The 22,386-nt window shown below is 42.7% G+C and overlaps 1 protein-coding gene across 10 annotated transcripts in view; it reads right to left on the bottom strand.

Annotated features, from left to right (window-relative positions):
* PLCE1 (phospholipase C epsilon 1) overlaps window positions 1-22,386 on the bottom strand; it is a 320,763-nt gene that overhangs the window by 205,217 nt on the left and 93,160 nt on the right. The window contains exon 1 of one of the 10 annotated variants that reach the window (XM_045438273.1): window positions 22,023-22,116. The exons of the other annotated variants lie outside the window; for them this stretch is intronic. Within the exon in view, the coding sequence (XP_045294229.1) occupies window positions 22,023-22,073 (51 nt within the window). The 5' untranslated portion in view covers window positions 22,074-22,116. Of the gene's footprint in view, window positions 1-22,022; window positions 22,117-22,386 lie in introns of those variants that run through there. 10 annotated transcript variants of the gene reach the window in all.

Here is a 22,386-nt window from a genome sequence, read left to right as displayed (position 1 = left end):
GCCCAACACCTGCCTCCTCTTGGAAGGTCTCCAGGACTCCTCCCTCTCTCTGTCCCTTCTTCCTTACTACACTGCCCTAAGGTCTTACTAGCTCCAGGCTTAAAACTCCCCTGATCCATACATTCTCCTTCCTGTCTCACCAACCCTCTGGTCTCTCATGTACTGCGAAAGGTAGTGGACATTTGGTAAAGCTCATGATTCTAGAACAGTGGTTCTCAGCTGTTTTGCCCCTCAGGGGACATTTGGCAATATGTAGAGACATTTTTGGTTGTCATAATTGAAGATAAGCTGCTGGAATCTAGTGGGTAGAGGCCAGTGGTGCTGTTAAACATCCTAGAAAGCACTGGACCATCCCCACAACTAAGAATTATCCAGTCCCACAACTGGCTGAGGTTGAGAAACTGTTCTAGAAGAATCAAAGACAACTCCTGAAGCACTACAAACCAAATCAAATTGAAAATCACCAACAAAGAAGGATAATGCCTCTGTTTTTAGCCCAAAAAACTTTCCCCCTCCAATTATCAAAATTTATGCTCATTACAGAAAAATTAGAAAACGAAGAAAAGCAAAAGATTGCCTGTGATACCACCATCTCTTATATTTTTACATATAATGGTTGTGATTGTATTATATACAATTTATATGCTTTTTTTTTTTTAGTTTAGAGAGTGAGCAAGCACGTGAGTGGCGTAGAGGAGAGGGAGGGAGGGAGGGAGGGGGAGAGAGAGAGAGAGAGAGAGAGAGAGAGAGAGAGAGAGAGAGAATCCCAAGCAGGTTCCACTTTCAGCACAGAGGCCAATGTGGGGCTCAATCCCATAAGCCTGGGATCATGACCTGAGCTGGAATTAAGAGTCGGACGTCTAACCGACTGAGCCACCCAGGTGCCTCATGTACAATTTATATTCTGCTATTTCTGTATAACATGACAACCAAGTCTTCTCCATGTTATTAAAAGACACTACTTCCATTGTTATGTGAGACTGCTCCCCATGATCCAATGGCAGTGTAATTAACCCTTGTCTTATTAGTGTAAATTGTAGTTGTGTCCTGGTTTTCACTATTATAAAGCCTGTTGGGACATGCATATGTGTGCATAAAACTTTTTCTATAGGGTGGTCATTCCCTGGATGAATCTTAGAAAGGGTCCACAATCCATACACAATTTTTGAAAGGCCAACATAATTTGTCAAAGGATTCTAACATTCTTTGACACGTGAAATGTTCCCCTGGACCCTGGCTCTTCTCTAGTCTAAAAACATCCTCCAAACTTAGAACTTAAAGTGTCTCCATTTGAGGAACATCAAAGGAGCCAGAAAAAAAATCCATCTCCCAACTTTCTGAATAGACACTGCAGTAGATCATAAGAACAAAAATGAAAGTCTTGTGATTTTTGGCACAAAATGACATAACTAATGTGCCCTTAAGATGGCAGGACTTGCTGGTTACAGAGGCAAATGATTTTATTTAGAATGTCCTTCTTACAAGCATAAAGCCACTTTCTGTTCATTAAAGCAGTTTTGTCATTTTATTTTTAAAAAATTTTGGTTGTCTTTTCTCTTTATGTGAGGTATTTAGGCTTTGGGGAATGCAATGATTTTGACAAACATCTTAACAGCTGTTTGTCGGGATAAATTCAGAACATTTTGAAACAAGAACAGCTCAAAGATAAATTTTTTTTTTCATTAACACTCAAACCAAACCAATTTTTCCTATGTTTTAGGAGCTGATTATAGGATAGCTACAGAGAAGTAGAAGTTAAATTGTCACTTTCTCTTCCTGCTCCCAGATTGAAAGGGAAATCTGCAAGTATATATAAATCAATTCAAAGTAACATGTTTTGATGTGTGACTCACGTTAAGCTCAGTGATGGCAGGGAATGGTAAGAAAGGTGGGGATCAGAGGGCCTGCGTTTCCACTTCTCTATGCCACTAATATGCCCCTGGCTTCGTCACTGACATCTGAAGCATCTGATTTCAAAAAAGGAAGACTATCAAATATGCATTTGTATATTTGTGTATTTATATTTGTCTAAATGCAATAACATTACAAAGAGGGTTGTTATTGTGTATTCCTATGTATTATGTATTCTCCTTTATGATGTCAACCCAAGTATGGTCATGGACAGAAAAGTCAGTACTGATCAGGCAAGCCATGGGACTGGAAAGAAACAGGAAGATGTCTGGGTGGAGAATTAGTGGTTCAGAATCAAGTATCATGGCAGAAATCAAAAGTCTCTTCCAAGTCACAGGTCTGGGGACCATGATGTTAGCAATGACCATGGGAGGCATAAAAATGACAAAACATCCATAGCAACCACAATCAATTGAGGCTGTTTGAGGGTTGACCTCATTGTAGGCACTCTGCTAAGTGGGTCACTTGAATTATCTCAGCCAGTCCTCACGACCACCCCATAGGAGCTTGTTATAGAAGCACACATGTGAACGAGGCCTGGAGAGAAGTTCAGAGGATTGTAAAATCTTCCAGCTGCAAGAAGGCCAAGCAGAGATTTCTGTCTTCTGACTCAGCCCACAGGAAAGGCCAGGCAAGAGGAGGCATTAAATAAAGAGCTCAGTGACACACAGAGGTGTGAACCTGAGTGAGGCGGAGGGCTCCTTGACTCATCCTGGGGCACACAGCAGGCAAAGCCCCTGGAGGCCCCGTGGCTGCAGAGGAGCTTAGACCTCACCTGGGGCACAGTGGGGCCGGGGCCAGTAGGTCTGACGAATGATTGTTCTTCCAGGAACAGGGAACGGTTCTTGCTGCTGTCCTTGCCCACTCTTCCCTGCCCTCCCCCATGGACAGAGTCAGGACTAGGAGGCCAGCAGACCCCAGCCTATGCTATGGAAGTGAGAGAAGCAACAGAGGAGCCTTGTCCAAAAGCAAAATCTGCCACAGTGGGTAGTCTCCAACAGTGAAATCAAACAACACAATGGCTTGTGGATTTTTTTTAATAACAAAAAAAGTATTTGGGGACCACTTGGGTGGCTCAGTCAGTTGAGTGTCTGACTCTTTGATTTCAGCTCAGGTCATGATCTTACAGTTTGTGGTCTCTGTGCTGACAGTGCAGAGCCTTCTTGGGATTCTCTCTCTCCTTCTCTCTCTCTGCCCCTCCCCTGCTCCCTCTCTCTCTCTCTCTCTCAAAAATGAATAAATAAAATAAACATTAAAAAAAAAGTATTTTCAAGATAAATCTCATGTAGAAGTCAAGAATTTACAAAAGATGAGTAGCAGAGAGATTCTGGTTTAAAGAGAGATGAAGGAATCCCAGAATGTCCTCCTTCCACCTATTTCCAACCTAGATACTTTCAAGGACACTAGGGCCATAAGCAAGGTTGGACCCCTTGGCATCATCAGGAATGGTCAAGGACCCCAAGCAGTCTAACTCTTCTTAGAAATTCAGTAGCAATCCATTACCATACAGTTTTCTAAAATCCTAAAAAAAAAAAAAAAATCTATTTTCCACCTGTACCACACTTTTGGCTACTAAGTCCATTGCTTCCCGGCCACTTAGAGAAATACCACTTAATTATTGTTACCTTTCCCTTGTCTTAGACTCGCCCTGCTCTATCTTCAAGGAGTATGGTTTCTTCTTCTTAGTAGTTACACTAAAACATTTTATGACCTTAGAAACTTTGTTTACATCCTCCTCCTCTTTCCAGACAGAACATTCAGAATCTGTTTAGTCTGTTCTCACTGGAGGACTAAATGCAATAATGTATGTAAAGCACCAAGCAAGCAACAAGGGTGACATAAAGAAGGGGTTCAGCAAGCATTATGCCTTTATCCTTCCTTTTCCATCGCCTTCATCACTTAAAGGGCTCTTGCGTGGTTTTGTCTTCCATTGTAACCCTTTGTTCTTTTCTTAGCTACACTCATCGCTGTGCCTCAAATAAGGTTGGACAAGACAATGAAGTCATCTCTACCTACACAGGCAAAAAGTAACACTTCAAGACTGTGAACACCAACGCCAACCAGCACCATGGGAAGTGCCATCACAGCCAGGAACACAGAGTTCACCCTTCTCTAAGTAGCCTCCACATTCCCTTGACAGGAAAATTGCAGCAAAGAAACCTTGGCCCCAGTAAGGATTTCTATTATGCTTCTGCATAACTGAGGGAGGTACAGAGGAGAGAGAGAGAGAGAGAGAGAGAGAGAGAGAGAGAGAGAGAGGAAGCGAGCATAAGCAAAAGGGTGTGAGCAGGGGGGGATCTGATCTAGCTGAGCCATGTGGGGAGAAGAAATACGTTTCCTCTGCAGAAAGAGAGGCATGAGAAGCAGAGAACAGAAGTCCTCAGACAGGACTGGAACTGTTAGGAAGGGGGCCAGCATTCACTTGGTGAACTTACACGTGGAGGAAAAGAAAGTCACGGGAACGTCAAGACATTATTGGCAGGAGGATAAATTGGCACGAGCTTTTGAGAAGACCATTGGTCAACATCTATCACAGTTTTAAGAGATTCTGGAATCACATTTTTTAGGAATGTAAACTTGCAGAAATTTTAACATTGCACAAATAGACATACAATGATGTTCAGTCAAGCATTGTTTCTAAGGGCCTAAGTGTTCAGCCTAAGTGTTCAACAGTGACTGTTTAATAAATTACGGTGTATCCATATAATGAATATCAGGCAACAGTGAAAACACTGAGGTAGTGATATATTACCAACATGAAAAGATCTTAAAAATGCACTAAGTGAAAAAGGTAAGTTGTAATATGAGCCAGTTTTTGTTTCATAATAATATAAATACAGCGGTCTGGAAGGATACATGTGGATTGCCGTGATTTTCTTGGAGAGGAAGAGCATTGTCACTTTTTACTTTGGGTACTTCTAGATTGTTGAAATTAGTAATTAAACATCAATTAAATAGGAAAGCTAGCTCTAGCACAGTGGTTATGTGCATGGGCTGTGAAGCCATAATACTGGAGTTGAAACCCAGTTCTGCCTCGTCCTATAAATGATAAGTAACTCAACTTCTCTGTGATTCAGTTTCTTCATTTGTAAAATGATAATAACGATAGTACCAACCCTACAGGGTTATTGCGCCAATTAAATGAGTTAATACGCTCAAAAAGTTTAGAAAAGGCCTGGAATCAGCAACTGCTTGCTAAATTGTTGGCAAGGAAAACAATAATTTGGTTCTTTTTTTTTTTTTTTTTAATGGCCAGAATATGGAAGGAGAAAAGTGGGAGAAGATTAGTGCCAGATGATAAAAGGCCTTGCACATCAGGCAAAGGAGTGAGAATTAACTTATTCAGTAGTCGATAAGGAGCCACGTAGTCATTCAACAAATATTTATTGAAGGCCTTCTATGTGCCAGGCACCATTCTAGATGACTGGGACACATCAGTGAATGAAATAAAGAGCATTTTAGAAAAGCACCAGTGTAACCAAGACTGGCCTTTTGGGCATGATGGTGGCATGTCTTAAAAGTGTTTTATGTGTGTTTGTGGGGGAGATGATCCAAAACATTGGGGGTTGTCAGCCAGGAGGTCACTGCATTGTTCAGGTGACCAGGGGCAGATATGTGAGAGGGATATATGAAAGGCCAGAGAAAACAGGCAATTCCTAGTGTTGGCAAGGTGGCTGAGGGGAGGGGGTGGGTGGGGAGCTGTGGTGGCCAGAGAACCTTTGAACACCAGCTTCTTAAAGTTCATTTGAGCACCAGCTGACTCAGTTGCCCTGGACCTGGTCCTAATCCCATGTCCACCACTACTGATGTGAGGGGCCCTGGAAAGCTGAGTTTTCATGAGTCTCAGAATCCTTTTATAAAATGACAGGGTCTGACCCTTATGATCTCCATTGCCCCTTTTGGCTCTAACATTCTACAGTTTTCATGTCATTATAAAGCGGCAACAGAATGGGACTTCCTTTCCCATTACCAATATGTTATATTCTAGAGTCAAAAGAAAAACCACCAAGACATAGGATTCAGATGTGCAGGATAATGTATGAGAAGACTGTTTACATTCATTTCCTTTCTGAGAAAGCACATACTGAAATGTACATGTCAAGGTCTGAAAATGGGTTACTCAAATAATTTCCTTCCATACATGCAGCTGTTCTAAAGTATAAGCCACACTCGTCCAGTAAAACCATCATCTGTTCTGTAAAGAATATGAGCATTCATCTGGCCCTTATTTTTAGAGTAAGAGGTCAAGTGCACAAGGGGTGAAATGTAGTCAAGTCCACAGTGCCAGATGCAGACAGGGCGCTGAAGTCCAATTATAAATCGTAATACCTGAATTTGTGGTTATTTAAATTAGATGTCTGAAAAGATCAAAACAAGGAAATCATGGACTATTAGTGTGGCAAACAGAAGCTGCAAAAGCCTACGTTTCATTTGTTCATTCATTCAACAAATTTCTCTCACAAAGTAAATCACCAAAATAAACAGACTCTGACTCATTTCCCATTGCTTGCTGGAGTTTGGTTCTTTTTCCCCACCCAGGGTCATGGAATACGTGAACTTCAGACTTACTCTCTGTGTGAGAAAAACCCTGCGAGAAGATAATCAACTCTATGTTAGAAGAAATTGCAACTTTCCACTACTCACAAGTAAAAGGCACAGGAGCCAGGCTACCTGAGCCCTGAGCCCAGCTCTGCCACTTACCACCCATGCAACTTTAGGCAAGTTACAGGTCTCTTTGCCTCAGTCCCCCCTCGTAGGGTTGTGATGAAGATGTTACTATTTCTACATTGTTTTGAACAGTTCCTGCTGTACAGTAAGCACACTATATATGTGTTTAAAAGATAAATCTTAGTTGCTAGAAGCAACACAAAGCAGCTGAGAGCAGTTGCATATTGATTCTCTTAAAGTATATACTTCCTCTTTGTTCATCCTACTCACAAAAGGACCACGGAAAACCATATGTTAGACAAGGATCAGCTGCTCTTTATTCGTACTTCCTTAGGAAGGGCTAGGAAGAATTTACACTAAAAAACCTCCTGCCAGGATTGCTAAAATCAAAATGACTCTTCTCTTTATAAAAGAGATACAAGTTTGTTGGTAGAGATGAAATTAGAATGCCCTGGCATGGTGCCCACCAGCCTCAGAGTCTGTAATTTCAACCAACTGTTTGCCTGAGTTATTTGAACCCATTTTATTCTTGGCTGTTCTGGCGTGTGAGTGAGTTGTGTGTGTGTGCGCGCGCGCATGTAGAAATGCACGTGTGCATGTGTAGAAATGCATGGGGTGGATGGGTGGAGGGGAACAGCCCAGGTGGAGACTTGATGCTTGAATGGTTGAGTCTGGGTCATTTTGGCTCCAAAACATAGAGTTGTCACCTAGAGCAAACTACTTAACTTCTTGAGCCTTAATTCCTGGGACTGAAAAATGGTCTTGACCAGTGGTCCTTTGGGCTCTTTTCTAAACCTATTATTCAAAGTGGCTGGGATGATTTGTTTTCATAACAATTGCCCCCCTGCAGACCAGCCAGTGGGCTGCAGCCACTGCACTGGCTAGGGAACCTGAGGGTGTCTGGCAGCATAAATAATGAAGAGCACAAACCTTGAATTAAGAGTTCAAGACCCAACTCTGCCACTTACTGTCTTGTGACCTTGAAAAAATACAGACCCTCCCTAAGCCTCATTTTGCCTATCTATATAGAATGGTGATAATGATAACAGAATCTACCTTATCAGGTAGCTGTGAAGAATAAATAAAAGTACTCAAGAAGCACTTAGCCTGATGCCTGACAGTCCGTGCTCATTAAACAGCAGCTTTCACAATAGTGGCTGTTCTTGTCTCTGAGTGCCCCAGGGGGATCTTAGGTATATTCTTCTTTGATAGTGATGGGCAGTTTATTAGCTGGTTTTTAGATTAGCTTTTAAAAGCTCCACTGAGAACTTTTAAAACATACCATATTCCTCCTCCACTGTTTTTCTTCTTTGCGTTTTTTAAAATTATTTCAAAACAAACCAGCTATTTTAAAGTGTGTCTGAGTGGTGGCCTATTACTCATCAGATGAGATTCCAAAGCTTTTTGTAGGAAGGATTTCATGTCAGGATGCTTCGGTCAAGGAGCTGCCTGTCCTGTTCTTTCTTCCCTTTGGACAGGCCCCTGGAATGAGCAGGGCTTTGAATACCTCCCACCAAGGTGGCGGATTTAGGGGGTGTTGGGAGCTCAGCCTGGAGCAGCGGCTGGAGGAGTCAGTCAGGAGAACCCGTAAGGGAGTTCTGGCCTTGGTCCTTCCAACAACTAGCTGTGTGACCTGAGACTAGCCACTTAAACTCGCCAGTCTGTATTGTCTTCATTTGTGGGGCCAGCAGTGAGCAAAAACCAGGAAGACAATTCACCCAGGAGAACAAACAGTAAACACTGTTCCTTTAACCAGTTACCAAAAAAATGCATATTATAGGAATATGAAGACCTCATGTTTAAGTTTATAAAATATAAATCTGAAAACAACGTCACTTTTCAGGGCGCCTGGGTGGCTCAGTTGGTTAAGTGTCCAACTTCGGCTCAGGTCACGATCTAAGGTTCGTGGGTTGGAGCCCTGAGTTAGGCTCTGTGCTGACAGTTCAGAGCCTGGAGCCTGCTTCGGATTCTGTGTCTCCCTCTCTTTCTGTCCCTCCCTTGCTCACGCTCTGCCTCTCTCTCTCTCTCAAAAAATGAATAAACGTTAAGAAAAAAATTAAAAAAAGAAAACAATGTCACTTTTCTTCTGCATTACTGGGAGCACTAGCACATTGGCATGAGGGCATGGGACTAGAAATCACAATTCATATTGTGTTTCATGAAAGAGAAGGAGGTAAATGTGGTGTGAATCCTCATCTCCACAACTCACTAGTTTCGAGGCTCAACGTCTTTGAGACTCCATTTCCTCACTGGAGGAAAAAAAAAATGGGTAAAATGGAGGTAATAAAAATACTACCCACTTGATGGGTTGTTGGGAGGTCTGGAAATAATGTAGGTAATGGAGCTCGCCTAACATTTGTCATCTACCAGACCCTTATTGTTTTGAGGCTAAAGATGATGATGATGGCTGATTCTCCCTGGCTCTATAATATTATAATGCTGCTGGAAAAAAAAAGAAAAAGAAAAAAAAACATTCTCCTCTCCTTTCTTGGATTCACTGTCAGAATCTGTGCAGCTCCACTCATCCAGTTTCCTAGGGGATTGTGACCCATGGCCTCAGAGTAACCAGGCAACTCCAAGTACGGCTCCCCCCACACATCACTACACGTCAGATGCCCTTCCTGCCATGCCCGCTGACACTCACTCAGCTCTGCAAATGGCCTTCTGACTTCAAGGGCCAGACCCCCTCCAGTGCCGGAGCACAGAGCAGAAAGTGACACCCTCCCTCTGCCTCACGACTTCTGCCTACATCTCCCCACAAGCAACCACAAACCAACCAGTCGCCCCCCTCCCAGAGCTCAAGCTCTTTGACATATGTCTGCTGCCACCAAAACGCTGCACGTCTGTGACAGCCACGAGGCCACCATATTTACCAAGTAACTCATTCCACCCTGGGGAGGCCCTCGGTCACTTGTTTTCAAATGCCCCTTTGCTTCTGAGGAGGGTTTTTCTTTTCTTCCTTTTTCTCCTGTGATTCATCTCTTGTTTTTGGGTAATTCAAGCTCCACACTGACTTGAATCGCCATGGAGTCTTTATCTACTCAATATCAAAGATGTCTCTTCTCAAATGTTTTTTTGAATTCTTTCTCAATACCAGGTTCTGTTTCTGTTCCCATTTTGCAACCTAATAAGGACTGAAATCTGTTTTCAGTAGTTACTCGATTTTTTTTTTTTCTCAGCTTTAAAAATAATTTCTGAGAGCCATGGAACTGGGGAACTGAAAGGAACTTGTCAAGTCCTTGTTTCATTCAGAAAAAGCTGGGCCCCTAGGGGTAACCTTTATGGTGGTCACACTGTGGCAAGACACTCAGGAGAGGGAAAGCAGACCATGGACACCCACGTCCTTGTACCTCTCAGCCTATCACACACCCTATTTCCTTGTTAAGACAGGTCCAGGTTCTACATGTCAGGGCTTCTGACAATGACTGCACTTCCTTCTATGGAGAGATTGGAGGGGGTGCCTGGCAGGTCTGCAGAAATAGCCCCCTCCAGGTGCCCTAAATCCATCATGGACTCATTGCTCCTCTCTTGTTTCCAGGTTGTGGTAAATGCTGCTTCCTCTTCCTGGTAACACTGGCTAAGTCACATTCATCCTCTAGGTGCTTTCTCCATGAAGCCCACCGGAGCCTCCAATTCCACGAAGGCAGGGAGCCCTTCCACGTTTCCCTGGGCAGTGCCTTGTATGCTCCCTCTCCAAGGTGGAGACTGCTCACCAGTCTTGCAACAGATCATTAACAAGTTTGCATCCATCTTCCCCCAGAGGACTGCGTGCAGCATGAGGGTACAGCAGCCACAGCTGACTCATACCAAAGTGTTGGTGACTTTTAAAATCTCTTCTGCCTGCAGAGACTGAGGTGCTAAGCACTTGAAGAAGGGAAGAGTCCCAAGAATAGTCAAGAGCCCACGGACAAATGATTTCACAATTTCACACTGAGGGAGTCTCCTCTAAATTTTTTAAGAAACTGGGAATAGACCTCCTACCAAGCAAATGTGGGGAGGAGAGCAATTAACCAGGCCCAGGTACGGATACACAATTCCTCCTCTTGATTCACACCTTTTCTTAGCCAGGGCTGTGTTTCTGCAGAAAGGAATATGCCTTCCAGAACATCCTCCTGGTAAACCAAAGGCTTTTGTAGTCTAGCCTTTGACCCCAGGTGACCCAGTGTCCTGGTTGCCCTTTGAGGAATGAGGGGAGGGGAAGACTGGACCCCAGTATTGGCAGGAAGGGGGATACGGAGGTAAGAATGGAAAAATTCCAGGTCTTGACTTCTCTGGATTCTTTCCCCACATTATCTCCTATAATTCCCCAAGCAGCCCTAAGATGAAAGTTCTTTATGATCTCCATTTTACCTAGGAAGCAAGAATGGAATGCAAAGTTCAGTGACTCACTGAGATCACAGTCAGACTGGACGGAAGTTGTGCTGAGACGTACCCAGAGCAGCACACTCCTAACCATCGCCTCTTTCTGTAATTTCCTATAGACCCTTCTTTTTTTTTTTTTTTTAATAGATGAAATTTATTGTCAAATTGGTTTCCATAGAACACCCAGTGCTCATCCCAATAGGTGCCCTCCTCAATACCCATCACCGACCCTCCCCTCCCTCCCACCCCCCATCAACCCTCAGTTTGTAATTTCCTATAGACCCTTCTTTTTTTTTATTATATGAAATTTATTGTCAAATTAGTTTCCATACAACACCCAGTGCTCATCCCAAAAGATGCCCTCTTCAATGCCCATCACCTACCCTCCCCTCCCTCCCACCCCCCATCAACCCTCAGTTTGCTCTCAGTTTTTAAAAGTCTCTTATGCTTTGGCTCTCTCTCCCACTCTAACCTCTTTTTTTTCTTTTTTTTCCTTCCCCTCCCCCATGGGTTTCTGTTAAGTTTCTCAGGATCCACATAAGAGTGAAAACGTATGGTAACTGTCTTTCTCTGTATGGCTTATTTCACTTAGCATCACACTCTCCAGTTCCATCCACGTTGCTACAAAGGGCCATATTTCATTCTTTCTCATTGCCACGTAGTACTCCATTGTGTATATAAACCACAATTTCTTTATCCATTCATCAGTTGATGGACATTTAGGCTTTTTCCACAATTTGGTTATTGTTGAGAGTGCTGCTAAAAACATTGGGGTACAAGTGCCCCTATGCATCAGTACTCCTGTATCCCTTGGGTAAATTCCTAGCAGTGCTACTGCTGGGTCATAGGGTAGGTCTATTTTTAATTTTTTGAGGAACCTCCACACTGTTTTCCAGAGTGGCTGCACCAGTTTGCATTCCCACCAACAGTGCAAGAGGGCTCCCGTTTCTCCACATCCTCTCCAGCATCTATAGTCTCCTGATTGTTCATTTTGGCCACTCTGACTGGCGTGAGGTGACATCTGAGTGTGGTTTTCATTTGTATTTCCCTGATGAGCGATGTTGAGCATCTTTTCACGTGCCATGAAAAGATGGCATGTTGGCCATCTGGATGTCTTCTTTAGAGAAGTACTATAGACCCTTCTTAAAGGGGTCAGGAAGGGGTCTATGTGTGTAATAAGACAACTAGGAAGTTTAAAGCAGGTATTTTTAACAGTCTTTTCTGTCAAGTCTCCCTGCTTGGACAAGTCTCTCCCCTCCTGGAATGTACTTTTGCCTCCTATGACAGTGAAATACTCCCCTGCCATAAGGGCTTCAACCCAACTTAAAACTCCCATTCTCCATGCCATTACAATTACTGTTCTGCACAATGCAATGTTTCATGTGATTGTTCAGCAACTGGTAGAATAATTTATTATTTTATAGCAACCATGAAAACAAATATTTTTGAGCATTTGCTATCTGCTGAATACACTTTTCTTTTTTTTTTTTTTTTCAACGTTTATTTATTTTTGGGACAGAGAGAGACAGAGCACGAACGGGGGAGGGGCAGAGAGAGAGGGAGACACAGAATCGGAAACAGGCTCCAGGCTCTGAGCCATCAGCCCAGAGCCTGACGCGGGGCTCGAACTCACGGACCGCGAGATCGTGACCTGGCTAAAGTCGGACGCTTAACCGACTGCGCCACCCAGGCGCCCCGGGACATATCATTTAAATGTAGTATTTCTCATCCGATCCCTGATTCCAAAAATCAAATATTAAAAACCATTTTGGGGACAATCAGGGACATTTGAATATGGGTTATTATGAAATTGTAATTTGGAATTATTATTTATTTGTTTAGGTATGATAATACTGTAGTTATGTTTCTAAAAACCGTCTTGATCTGTAAAAAATATATAATGAAGTATTTATGGATAAAATTGTACAATTCTGGGGTCTATTTTAAATACTCCAGCAAGCCAGGAAAATACTCCTGGGAGGTGGCTGATGAAACAATACTGGCAAATGTTGATAAAGGTTTAAGCAAAGTGATGGGCCCATGAGGATTCATTATATGATACTCAATATTTTCGTGTTTGTTCAGAAACTTACACTATAGGAAGGCGTTGGTTTGTTTGTTTGTTTGTTTGTTTGTTTGAAGAATGAATGGTGTGAGTCCCCAGAAATGTACTTTGTTCTGCAACGACTTTTCTTCCAAGACAGTTCAGTTTCCTTGATGACGTGAAAAGGCTCCCTAATGTACTTATCCAAGTGAGGTCAAGCACCTGTTGCGATGACAGCTCATCTGGACCATTCTGCCTCCCCTTCCCGAACAAGCTCACCATCCTCACTGTCCCAGTTCTACCATTTCTACTACCTCCTTCTACTCTTCTGGCTAGAAACCTCAGCATCACCATTGCCTCTTTCTTCCCCTTCATCCTCTACCCCCAGGCAGCCAGTGATACTGCACGTGAACCTGATCTAGCCAGCAATGTCTCTGATCCTTGGTGTCATCACCTGTCAAAGGTAACTGGTGGGAGACCCTGTCAGTTATAATCTTCTTGGTACTTTCTTTCATAGAAGCTACAGGGCCTTATGTCTAACATGTTATGTTACCTAAGTGGTCAGAGAGCTGCTTCTTTGTTATAGGTTCCAGCTGTTTGCCTGATAGGGAAATCACACTCTCTGATATGATGTTCTTATCTGGGACTTCTCTCCTGATGGAGTTTCTTTCATTCCTTTGTTGAATTACACACATATTATGTAGTAACATAATTGGGTGCCAATTCAATGTGTCTCCCCCCCCCCCCCCCATTACTGATGCTGTACCTGTTGACAATTGAAAGTTATACAACTTTTCAGTGTGCCTTTATAGCCATTATGATATTCCATATCCAGGTCAACCAGTGGAGACAACTGGGTAGGGTTTATGGTTGGCACATCATTTCGCAAAGGAGTCAGCTGGATAAGCAACACACTCAAGACCAAAAAGCAAGTGAAAGGCAGGGGTACCTAGAATCTAGGTCTCCTAAATCCTGGTCCTGGACTCTTCAGCATCATTCCACCTTGCTCACAGGAGCAGCAAGGCAGCTGGGAGGGTGAAGAGAACTGGGGTTTGGCCTTGTGAAGCTATCTCAGCAATGTATGAATGACCAATAAAGTGATGACAGGATGTACCCAAGAACAGCTGGATGACAGCCTCACTTTTAGTCCTGGAGGTCAGTCAAGTCCAGATCTGGCTTGCAGCCTGAGAAGACCCCCCCCCCCCCACCAGCCTGTCCTAATGGTGCGGGAGCTGGGCCACGGCAAGGACCACGGGGCTCGGTGGTTCCTCCAGAATATGGAGGTGGAAGGCACATGGGGTCAGAGTCTAACAGGGGAGCTCAAATACCACCTCTACCCTTAGTAGCTGTATGAAATTAGGCCTGTTACTCAGAGTGCCATCTTTCTCGAATGCGTTCATCAGAATGTGAACCCTGAGGTAGACCCAGCACGTGGCTCACAGGCCTTTTCCTGGCAGAAATAAAAACCAGTCTCTCTAAAAACCAGTCTCTTGAAATAGTCTGTAGTTCCAGCAATTCGAAACAATTCCTGGGGTAGCCTTGTGAGAAAAGTAGTTTTTTGCTGAGAAGTTTTGAATCTTGCTCTAATTTGATTATATTAGCTAGTCAAAAATAGACATTAGAGCTGAAAGGAGGAATTAGAGTTTTATGGAAAAATCACCAAGGGATTGAATACCCATTTCTTCCCCTGTACCTGTGACCACAGGGCTCAGCATTTCTTTTTTTTTTTTTTTTTTTTTTTTTTTTTTTTGCGGAGGAGAGGTCAGCATTTCTAAACCAAGGTCTCTCCTCATCCAGTGGCAGCTGCTTGTGTGTTAAGCACAGCATCCAAACTCATTAACCTGCTGGTGAACCCCAGCAGTAAAATGCTGCCTCTTGGGGATAAGGCTGTGCACCAAAAAGAGTGTCCACTACCCATGAGTCACTACCCCGCTGGCCAGGGGCTTCCTCCCCCTGTCTCCAGGTCTGGCTGTTCCCTCGGCCTGGAGCACTTCCCTTCCTGACCCTCTTCCTCCAAACTTGCCCTTGAGGGCTACTTGCTCTGTAGGTCTCCTGTTAGATATGAGTTCCTCCAGAAGCCTCCCCTCCCCACCAAATCTAGTTGAGACGACCTACCAGGAGCTCCTGTCATTGCCTGTCATTCTCCATTCAGGCACTTGCCACATCTTATGCAGCGATTAATAACCGGAGATGATTTTGCTTCCAGGGGACATTTGGCATTATCTGGAGACACTTTTGGTTGTCACAATGGTGTGTAAGCGAGGATGCTCCTGGCACTTGGTGGGTAGAGACCAGGGATGTGGCTAAGCATCCTGTGATGTAGAGGACAAGCCCCACAACAAAGAATTACCCAGCCCCAAATGCCACCAGTGCGGAGGTTGAGAAATCCTGCTCTAGTGTAATTGTTTACTTATCTTTCTCCCAGTGGCTGTCTCATTAATACTCCATATGATGCCTGGCACATTCCAGGTGCTCAAAAAAGACCCATTAAATGGCTGAATGACCTTCACCCCAGCTCCCATCTCTTGTTTACTTCTGCCTGCTTTGCCCCTGACCAACTCCCTGGACTGGCCTCTCCATTCACTCAGCACAAATTCTATTCTGACTCTGCCCAGGCCCCCCATTCCACCCCTGCTCCGTGCACTGCAGGCCACGGGTGATAGAGAGCTAGGGCTGCCTGCAACAACTCAGAGAACAGGATGTCTGGACTAGCGGTTGAGCAGGGCTAGATGAAGTCAAGGCCACGCACGCACGCACGAGAAAGGGAAGAAGGCCTGAGCTGGCTGGGAGCAGGGCCAGACCACCAGGCAAATTGGGCAGCTGGACTGTGCAGTTAGGGGCTGAAAAGCTGATTAGTTTTCAAATCCTCCACATGCCTTTTATTTAATTAATGGACACTGAGCGTCCATTTCCGAGGCTGCAGGAATCTTCTCCCCCTTTAGCAAAGCAGCACCATAAGATAAATACTTTCTCAAAATACTGAGTCACTGCCCGTTTTTTTCTTTGTGCTTTTGCTACTGAGTTCACATGAATAATTATAAGCTTATTTTACATGATCATAAGGGGCTGGGTAATTCTCAGCAATTTCAAGAATGAAATGTTCACAAAGTCTTTCAAGACTGTGACACAAGAGGGTTTGGCAATTCAAAATCACTGCCATTTTAAAACATATTCTCTTATTTGGTTTATTATATTTCATGTTTTACATATATATCATAATTTAAGTTCAAATAACGTAGAGATGAAGCCAGGCAATTTTATGAAACAAAGAAAGTTAGGGGATTGCCGGATTTTTGAAGCTAAAAATTAGATGCTTTGACCAACAGTCCCACGATTTCACCCTTGAATTCCTTCAGAGCTCTTGGATGAATGCCAACCTGTCCCCGTGATTTATCCACATCCAATTTGTCAACTAGGTCTAGAACATTCTGTACATTAACTACTACATGATCTAGTACCTCTGCTTCTAAAGATGATTTAAGAATATTCATTTTGATGTGTTTTTTTTTTTTTTCTAAAAATTTCAGGGCCGATAATTTATTATGTCTGCTGGCTCCTTGATCTGATCATCTACAAAGGTTCTACCAGGTCTGTGGCTGGTTTCTTCACTTCAATTACTTTAAAAGACCCTCTTGTTTTTGTTTTAATGTCTAATCCTTACAGGATGCTCCTTAAATTATGTGTAGATCCTTTCTGTGGGATTCCTAGGTGAGTTCCCCTGTTATTCCAACTGAATTAACTTTATATTTTTTCTGAACATATCTCCTTCTTATGAATATGCCTTTGTCTTGAGCAGTCCTGCTTGCGCGGATTCTCTAAATCATGATTATTATCTTATGGCCATGAGAGTCAAAGGGAGGAAGGCCATAGAGGGTTTTGCCTGATGCCTGGCACAAAGTAAGTATTTAGCAAACAGTTGTTTATTCTTTTCATGTTGGTCAAAGAAGGTGAGGTAGGAAAAAAGCTGATTCTTTTCAACCCCATCTCCCTAAATGGGTTTTCGAATCTTGTCATACTTGTGCTTCCTGAAACATGTTTGGTGGTGTTTTCTTTTTTTTGAGGTTTTATTTTTTTTTATTTTTGTAAATATATGAAATTTATTGTCAAATTGGTTTCCATACAACACCCAGTGCTCATCCCAACAATACATTACCATTCTCATACCAGACTATTAAACCTAATAGGGTTATTCTATTACGGTGGTCACACACAGATGCTCTCTGCACCTTCTATAGTGCTTCTCTTCCTTTTCTTTTCTTCTATAAAATCATTAGCATAGGAAATGATCATTTGTCCTAATTCATCCCAGGGAGATACTGTGCCAATTTACAAGTGAGTAAATACTCTCATTACTACTAATTGGCCCGATTCTTTAGCTCAGCCAGTCCTATTGCAGTTTCCAGCTCAATCTCATTATCCTTGTCAGGTGGCTTATAACCCCTTTCTACTGCCATATTTTCATTAACTGATCAGGCTATTTCCACCCACTGGGCATTTCCTGGTGCCATTTTAATGCTGAGGCTCCTTGGATTCCTCCACTACTCTTACAATCTGTTTCATGACTCTGGTTTCTTACCCTTCTTTGACAGCTGTCTCAAAAGAACCTTCAATTCCTAAGAAACATAATAGCCCTCTCTCTGTTCTCCCTAGCACCCTCAAGTTCCACCTGTTTCCACCTGTGCTACGTACTACAGCCATCAATGGACTATAGCCACATATATATATACACACACACATGACTATAGCTCAGCAATGACCACAAAAAGTTCTGATATTCAGTCTCTTTCTCAGCTTCCCAAACTAGCCTTCAGAACCCTCCTATTATTTGCTCCTAAGTCATGCTATTGAGACCAAAGGAGAGATTTGGGCATGTTACCCCTGGGACATGCACGGGACAGCTTCCATCCTATTGATTTCCTACTTCTGCTCTCTTCATTTTCATCAGATTGTCTTTACCCAGCTAGTGCCAGTGTACAACTCCCTCTGCCAATTGTTGCAAAAATGGAGTCACTGTTCTGGAATTCCCCAAGGCTTCCCCGTGTCCTGCACCTGCCTAAGCTTGCAGTAGTTGCCCCAGTTCTTTCCTCATGGGAGCAATTTGTTGACCCCACTGGATTCCTAAGCTGGATTGACCCCAATGGAGAAATCACTCAACGTATACGGCCTCTAGCAAAACCCCTCTCCACCCCACAACACACACATGCACCTGCCGTTTCTCTGTATGTCTCCATGTTGCAGTGAGAGCATGGGGATTATTTGTATTAGATGTCTAAGCTGTTTGAACTCAAATGCATCTTGTGGCAAAGCATGCCAGGGTGTGCAATGAGCATTAAATAAAACACAGCAGGTATTCTTCTAGCAGGAACAGCTGCTCTGGGAAGTGGCAGAAGTGGGTGCCAGAAATAAGTAATTATACTTTATTATCCAATTCACATCACACTATCACTGAGGAGCCACAATAAACGGGAAGCTCTTTGAGAATGGTACAGGGCTGGACAGTTGGGAGTTTTATCACCTGCCCCTGAATGGCAAATTCCTAAAGGGCAAGAACTATGTGTCACTTTCATGGGTGTCCCCTATAGTCTTAATATTATGACTTGCACTGAATAGCTGTTTAACTGAACTGAACATGAGTCATTTACCAAGCACCTACCATGTGCATCATACATTATGGTTCTCCCTTTCTTTCTCTTCTCTATCTCTTGTTCTGGGCTACTCACTGCCCTTTCCAAGAATCTCTACTATACCTGAAGGTATAAGAGCAGGGACCATGTCATCCACTTCACTGCTGCATCTTAGGGGCTGGCAGTGCATGGCACATAAGGTCCTCACTACACATTTCCTGAGCCAGTGAATAAATGAAAACGAACCAACTCGGGCTGCTTTCATAGAAAACACTGCTCAGTGCCAAAGTGTGATCTGTGTTCATTTGTGTCAAACACATTCATGTGTGTCATTTGCCATAGGATAAAGGAGATGTGATGATGCTCATGGGAAAGCAGAGGCAAAAGGGGGTGGATCCAGGCAGGGTCATTTTCTTTTAGCATATATGTATGTATGTATGTATGTATGTATGTATGTATGTGTGTGTGTGTGTATATAATTATGCCAAATGTTTTCAAAATTACAACCTATAAAGGGATTTTTAACGGAAGCTTGCTCACTTTAGTTAATGGTATCATTTCACACTGCAATCAAGACAAGAATTTACAGTAGACTGACTGTAAGGCAATGCTCTTTACCCAGTATGTGCACATCACCTACCACGGCCATTCACACAGAATGCCTTCCCCCATCACCACCCCTGTCTCCACCCAAATTCTGATTATAGATATGTGATTTATTTGCCACCAGAGATTTCCTCCCTGTGGGTTACGGTGGCTATTAATTTTAACAGAAGCCTTTCTGAAAAGTGGAGAAGAGATTGTGGAGGATGGATGCAGAAAAAGGAGGCCTTCACTTTAAGTGGCCCTGTTCAAAGTGTGGCCCCCAACTGGCAGCATCAGCACCTGGGAAACTGCTGGAAATGCAATTTCTGGGGTCCAATCCCAGTCTCCTAGAGTCAGAATCTCTGGGGGGCCCAGCAAGCTGTGTTTTCACCAACTCTGCAGATGTTGCTAAGGTCTACTAAAGTTTGAGAAACACGGGTCTAAAGTGTCATTTACTCCTTTTCAAAATTCTCTCAGACACTACCCAGGGGAGAAACTGGGTATCTGGAATTCATGGAGGAAGCTTTTCATTATTTACCTTTTTGTACTTAAAATTTTTTTCAGCCACATGAAATTCTATTTCAATAGAATTAAAAACGGCAAACAAAGAAATCAAACTTCTATCAAGAGCACATTACAAAGGAAAGGATAACTCATAGCAGCTACTCTAGGGTGTTCCTGATAATCATCCCTCAACTGATTACCTGAGCAATTTCCCCTGTCTCCTAAATGACAGGTAAGGAGGAAGAAGACAGAATGAAGATAAGGTAATACATTGGCAAGATGGTATTTTGTTAACATATTTTGTTTGGTATTTCTAAAAATATTAGAGGAACTAAGGATGTCCCTTCAGAAGATATCAATGTGACAATGAGGAAAGCCAGGACAACATACCATTTCCACACTATACAGCACATTTTTTTAAGCTCAATTATGGAAAGCATTTGTAATGATAACTTGCCTAGATTCTTCAATAATCGGAAGAGAATGTGCACAGCACAATTAAGAGTCTGCATGCAGGTTTTAACCCTTGGCATGATTCTCCCTCCCTAAAGATGACAGCTGCTTTCACACCTTTTCAAATTGGGCCTTGAGACTGCCTTATTTTTAGTCGTCCCACTACAAGAAAACGGCTAAAAGGCTGAGTTACAGTAATACACAATGCTAGAGACTCTACTGCCATGCTAGTCTGTTTCCAAAGGAAAAACCAGGAAACTACATGAACTAAAGGGCTCATCAAACAAAAACAGTACGAACAACTAGATGCACAGACCCCCTTTCACCCTAACAAAGGTGTAGGGTCAGCATCCCCTATGTTTAACAAAAACATTTTACTTTCCATAAATAATAGGGATCACGAATCTTTGTGCCAGTCAGCCACAACAGTCCCAGGCACTCATTCCTACCAGACATCCCACACCCTCCCTGCAATGAGGGGTGCCAAATGCCCCCCTCTGCTCACTTTGGCAACTCCACACTACAATGGACACTGGAAAACTGAGCTTGTGTCAGGAAATGGACACGATTTTTCATGTTGTTTTCTTAGAGTTGTTATCCATCCCCTAGGGTTGTAGAAGGAACGAAGACTCACTGAAGAGTTTAATCCTCATACTCACAAAACATCACACACTCTTGTAAAGGGTTATAGAAACTCATAGATAGAATTGTGCAAACTATTGCAAGAGCAGTCTTCATAGCTTGAATTCCTTAAACATAGTACTTTGCAATGAAGTTAGCCAAATACAGAGAAACAAAACAGTTTTCAAGTTTTATTCTGGGTTATTTTTAACTCCAGATTTTTTTTTTTTTTTTTTTAAGAAAAGGAACAGAACTTGGAATTGAGTTGGTGGTGAGCAGAAAACTTCTCTTCCAATGATCTCTTCTTGAGCTAATCTTATCAAAGGTCTAACATGCTTTTAATGCTTGCAAATAAATAGCTTAACCCTACAGATAAGCTGCATCACCTTCCCCACAAGCTATGGACATTTATACTGAAAAAAATATTTTTTTAATAAAGTATACCCGAGGCATCAAAAACCATGTAGCTCATTTCAAATAGGGATCCTATCAAATATGATGAAATTGAACTCCTAAGTATATACTTTTTCCTCTTAAAAACTGGCTGTACTTAAGGATATTCCTTACCAGTATCATATGCACAAATGCCAAAAGATTAAAAAAGAGAAAAACAAATCTGGAAAAAATAGATCAACGTATTCAAAGAAGATAATGAATTATTCGTTTTCATTAAACTACATACTGATATATAACATACCACAGGTCATTATAAAAGAAAAACAAACATCTAATAAACCATCAGGATTCTTTTCAAAGTCTTGTAAATTAAAATGCAAAGAAGTAATCTTAAAGCTGTGATAGCAAAGAAAAAAATTTGCATCTCTGTAGTTAAATATTTTGGGCTAAAACATTTAAAAATTTTTCTTAACTAGGAAAGAAACTTCCCTGATCCTCTCTGTGAAATGTCTCACAGGAACTGTGTTTGAGCTAACACTGCACAGTGTGTGAGTAAAGGAACAGTCCCCAGGATTCCATGCATTAAGGACATCAGGGAATTTGTGGACAACAGGAGCCCTTACCTGGTCTTCCTTAAGCCTCCAGCATCCACATCCATCCTTTAATAAGGTAAAATTGTGTGCTGCAGAGAGAGGGAAAAGCCAACCAACCCTCGAGGCGGGCTGAGAGTGTGCAAAGCCCCAGCTGACAGCCCGCTTCCCTCTCCCCAGGCTCTCTGCCTAAGAGGCTGCACAGAAACCAAGTCGGTGCCAAATCTTAATCCCTTTGCAGAATCTCACATGAAGCTGCCTCACCTCTTCCATTCCTGCAAAGCCTCTTCCTGCTGCACTTCCTTCTGAAACCATTAATCACTGCAACGACCCACCGAATGAAGCCCAATCTCAAACCGTTCTGAAAAATCCTGCAACACACAGGGTGATGAATGTTTACATTAGCCAAAATGAAATGATGTAATATCCAGAATCAGGGGAGGGCCCTGATCCAGAGTCAGGGCATTGTAAGAACCTCTGTGAAATACAACTCTTCTAGATGAAGGGAAGAAAAGGATTCACCTTTGGGTTTTTATTAATCTGGCCTCTGTACATGTAGAGTTATTTGAATTGTTCTGGTCTCATCAAGAGCACTGTATTTTCCAAATAGAAATTCAGAGCTTCTCAG

This window comes from Leopardus geoffroyi, chromosome D2, assembly GCF_018350155.1.
Source record: "Leopardus geoffroyi isolate Oge1 chromosome D2, O.geoffroyi_Oge1_pat1.0, whole genome shotgun sequence".
NCBI lineage: Eukaryota > Metazoa > Chordata > Mammalia > Carnivora > Felidae > Leopardus > Leopardus geoffroyi.
The sequence above is the reverse complement of the archived record's forward strand: the minus strand, read 5'-3'. Positions and strand labels throughout refer to the sequence as shown.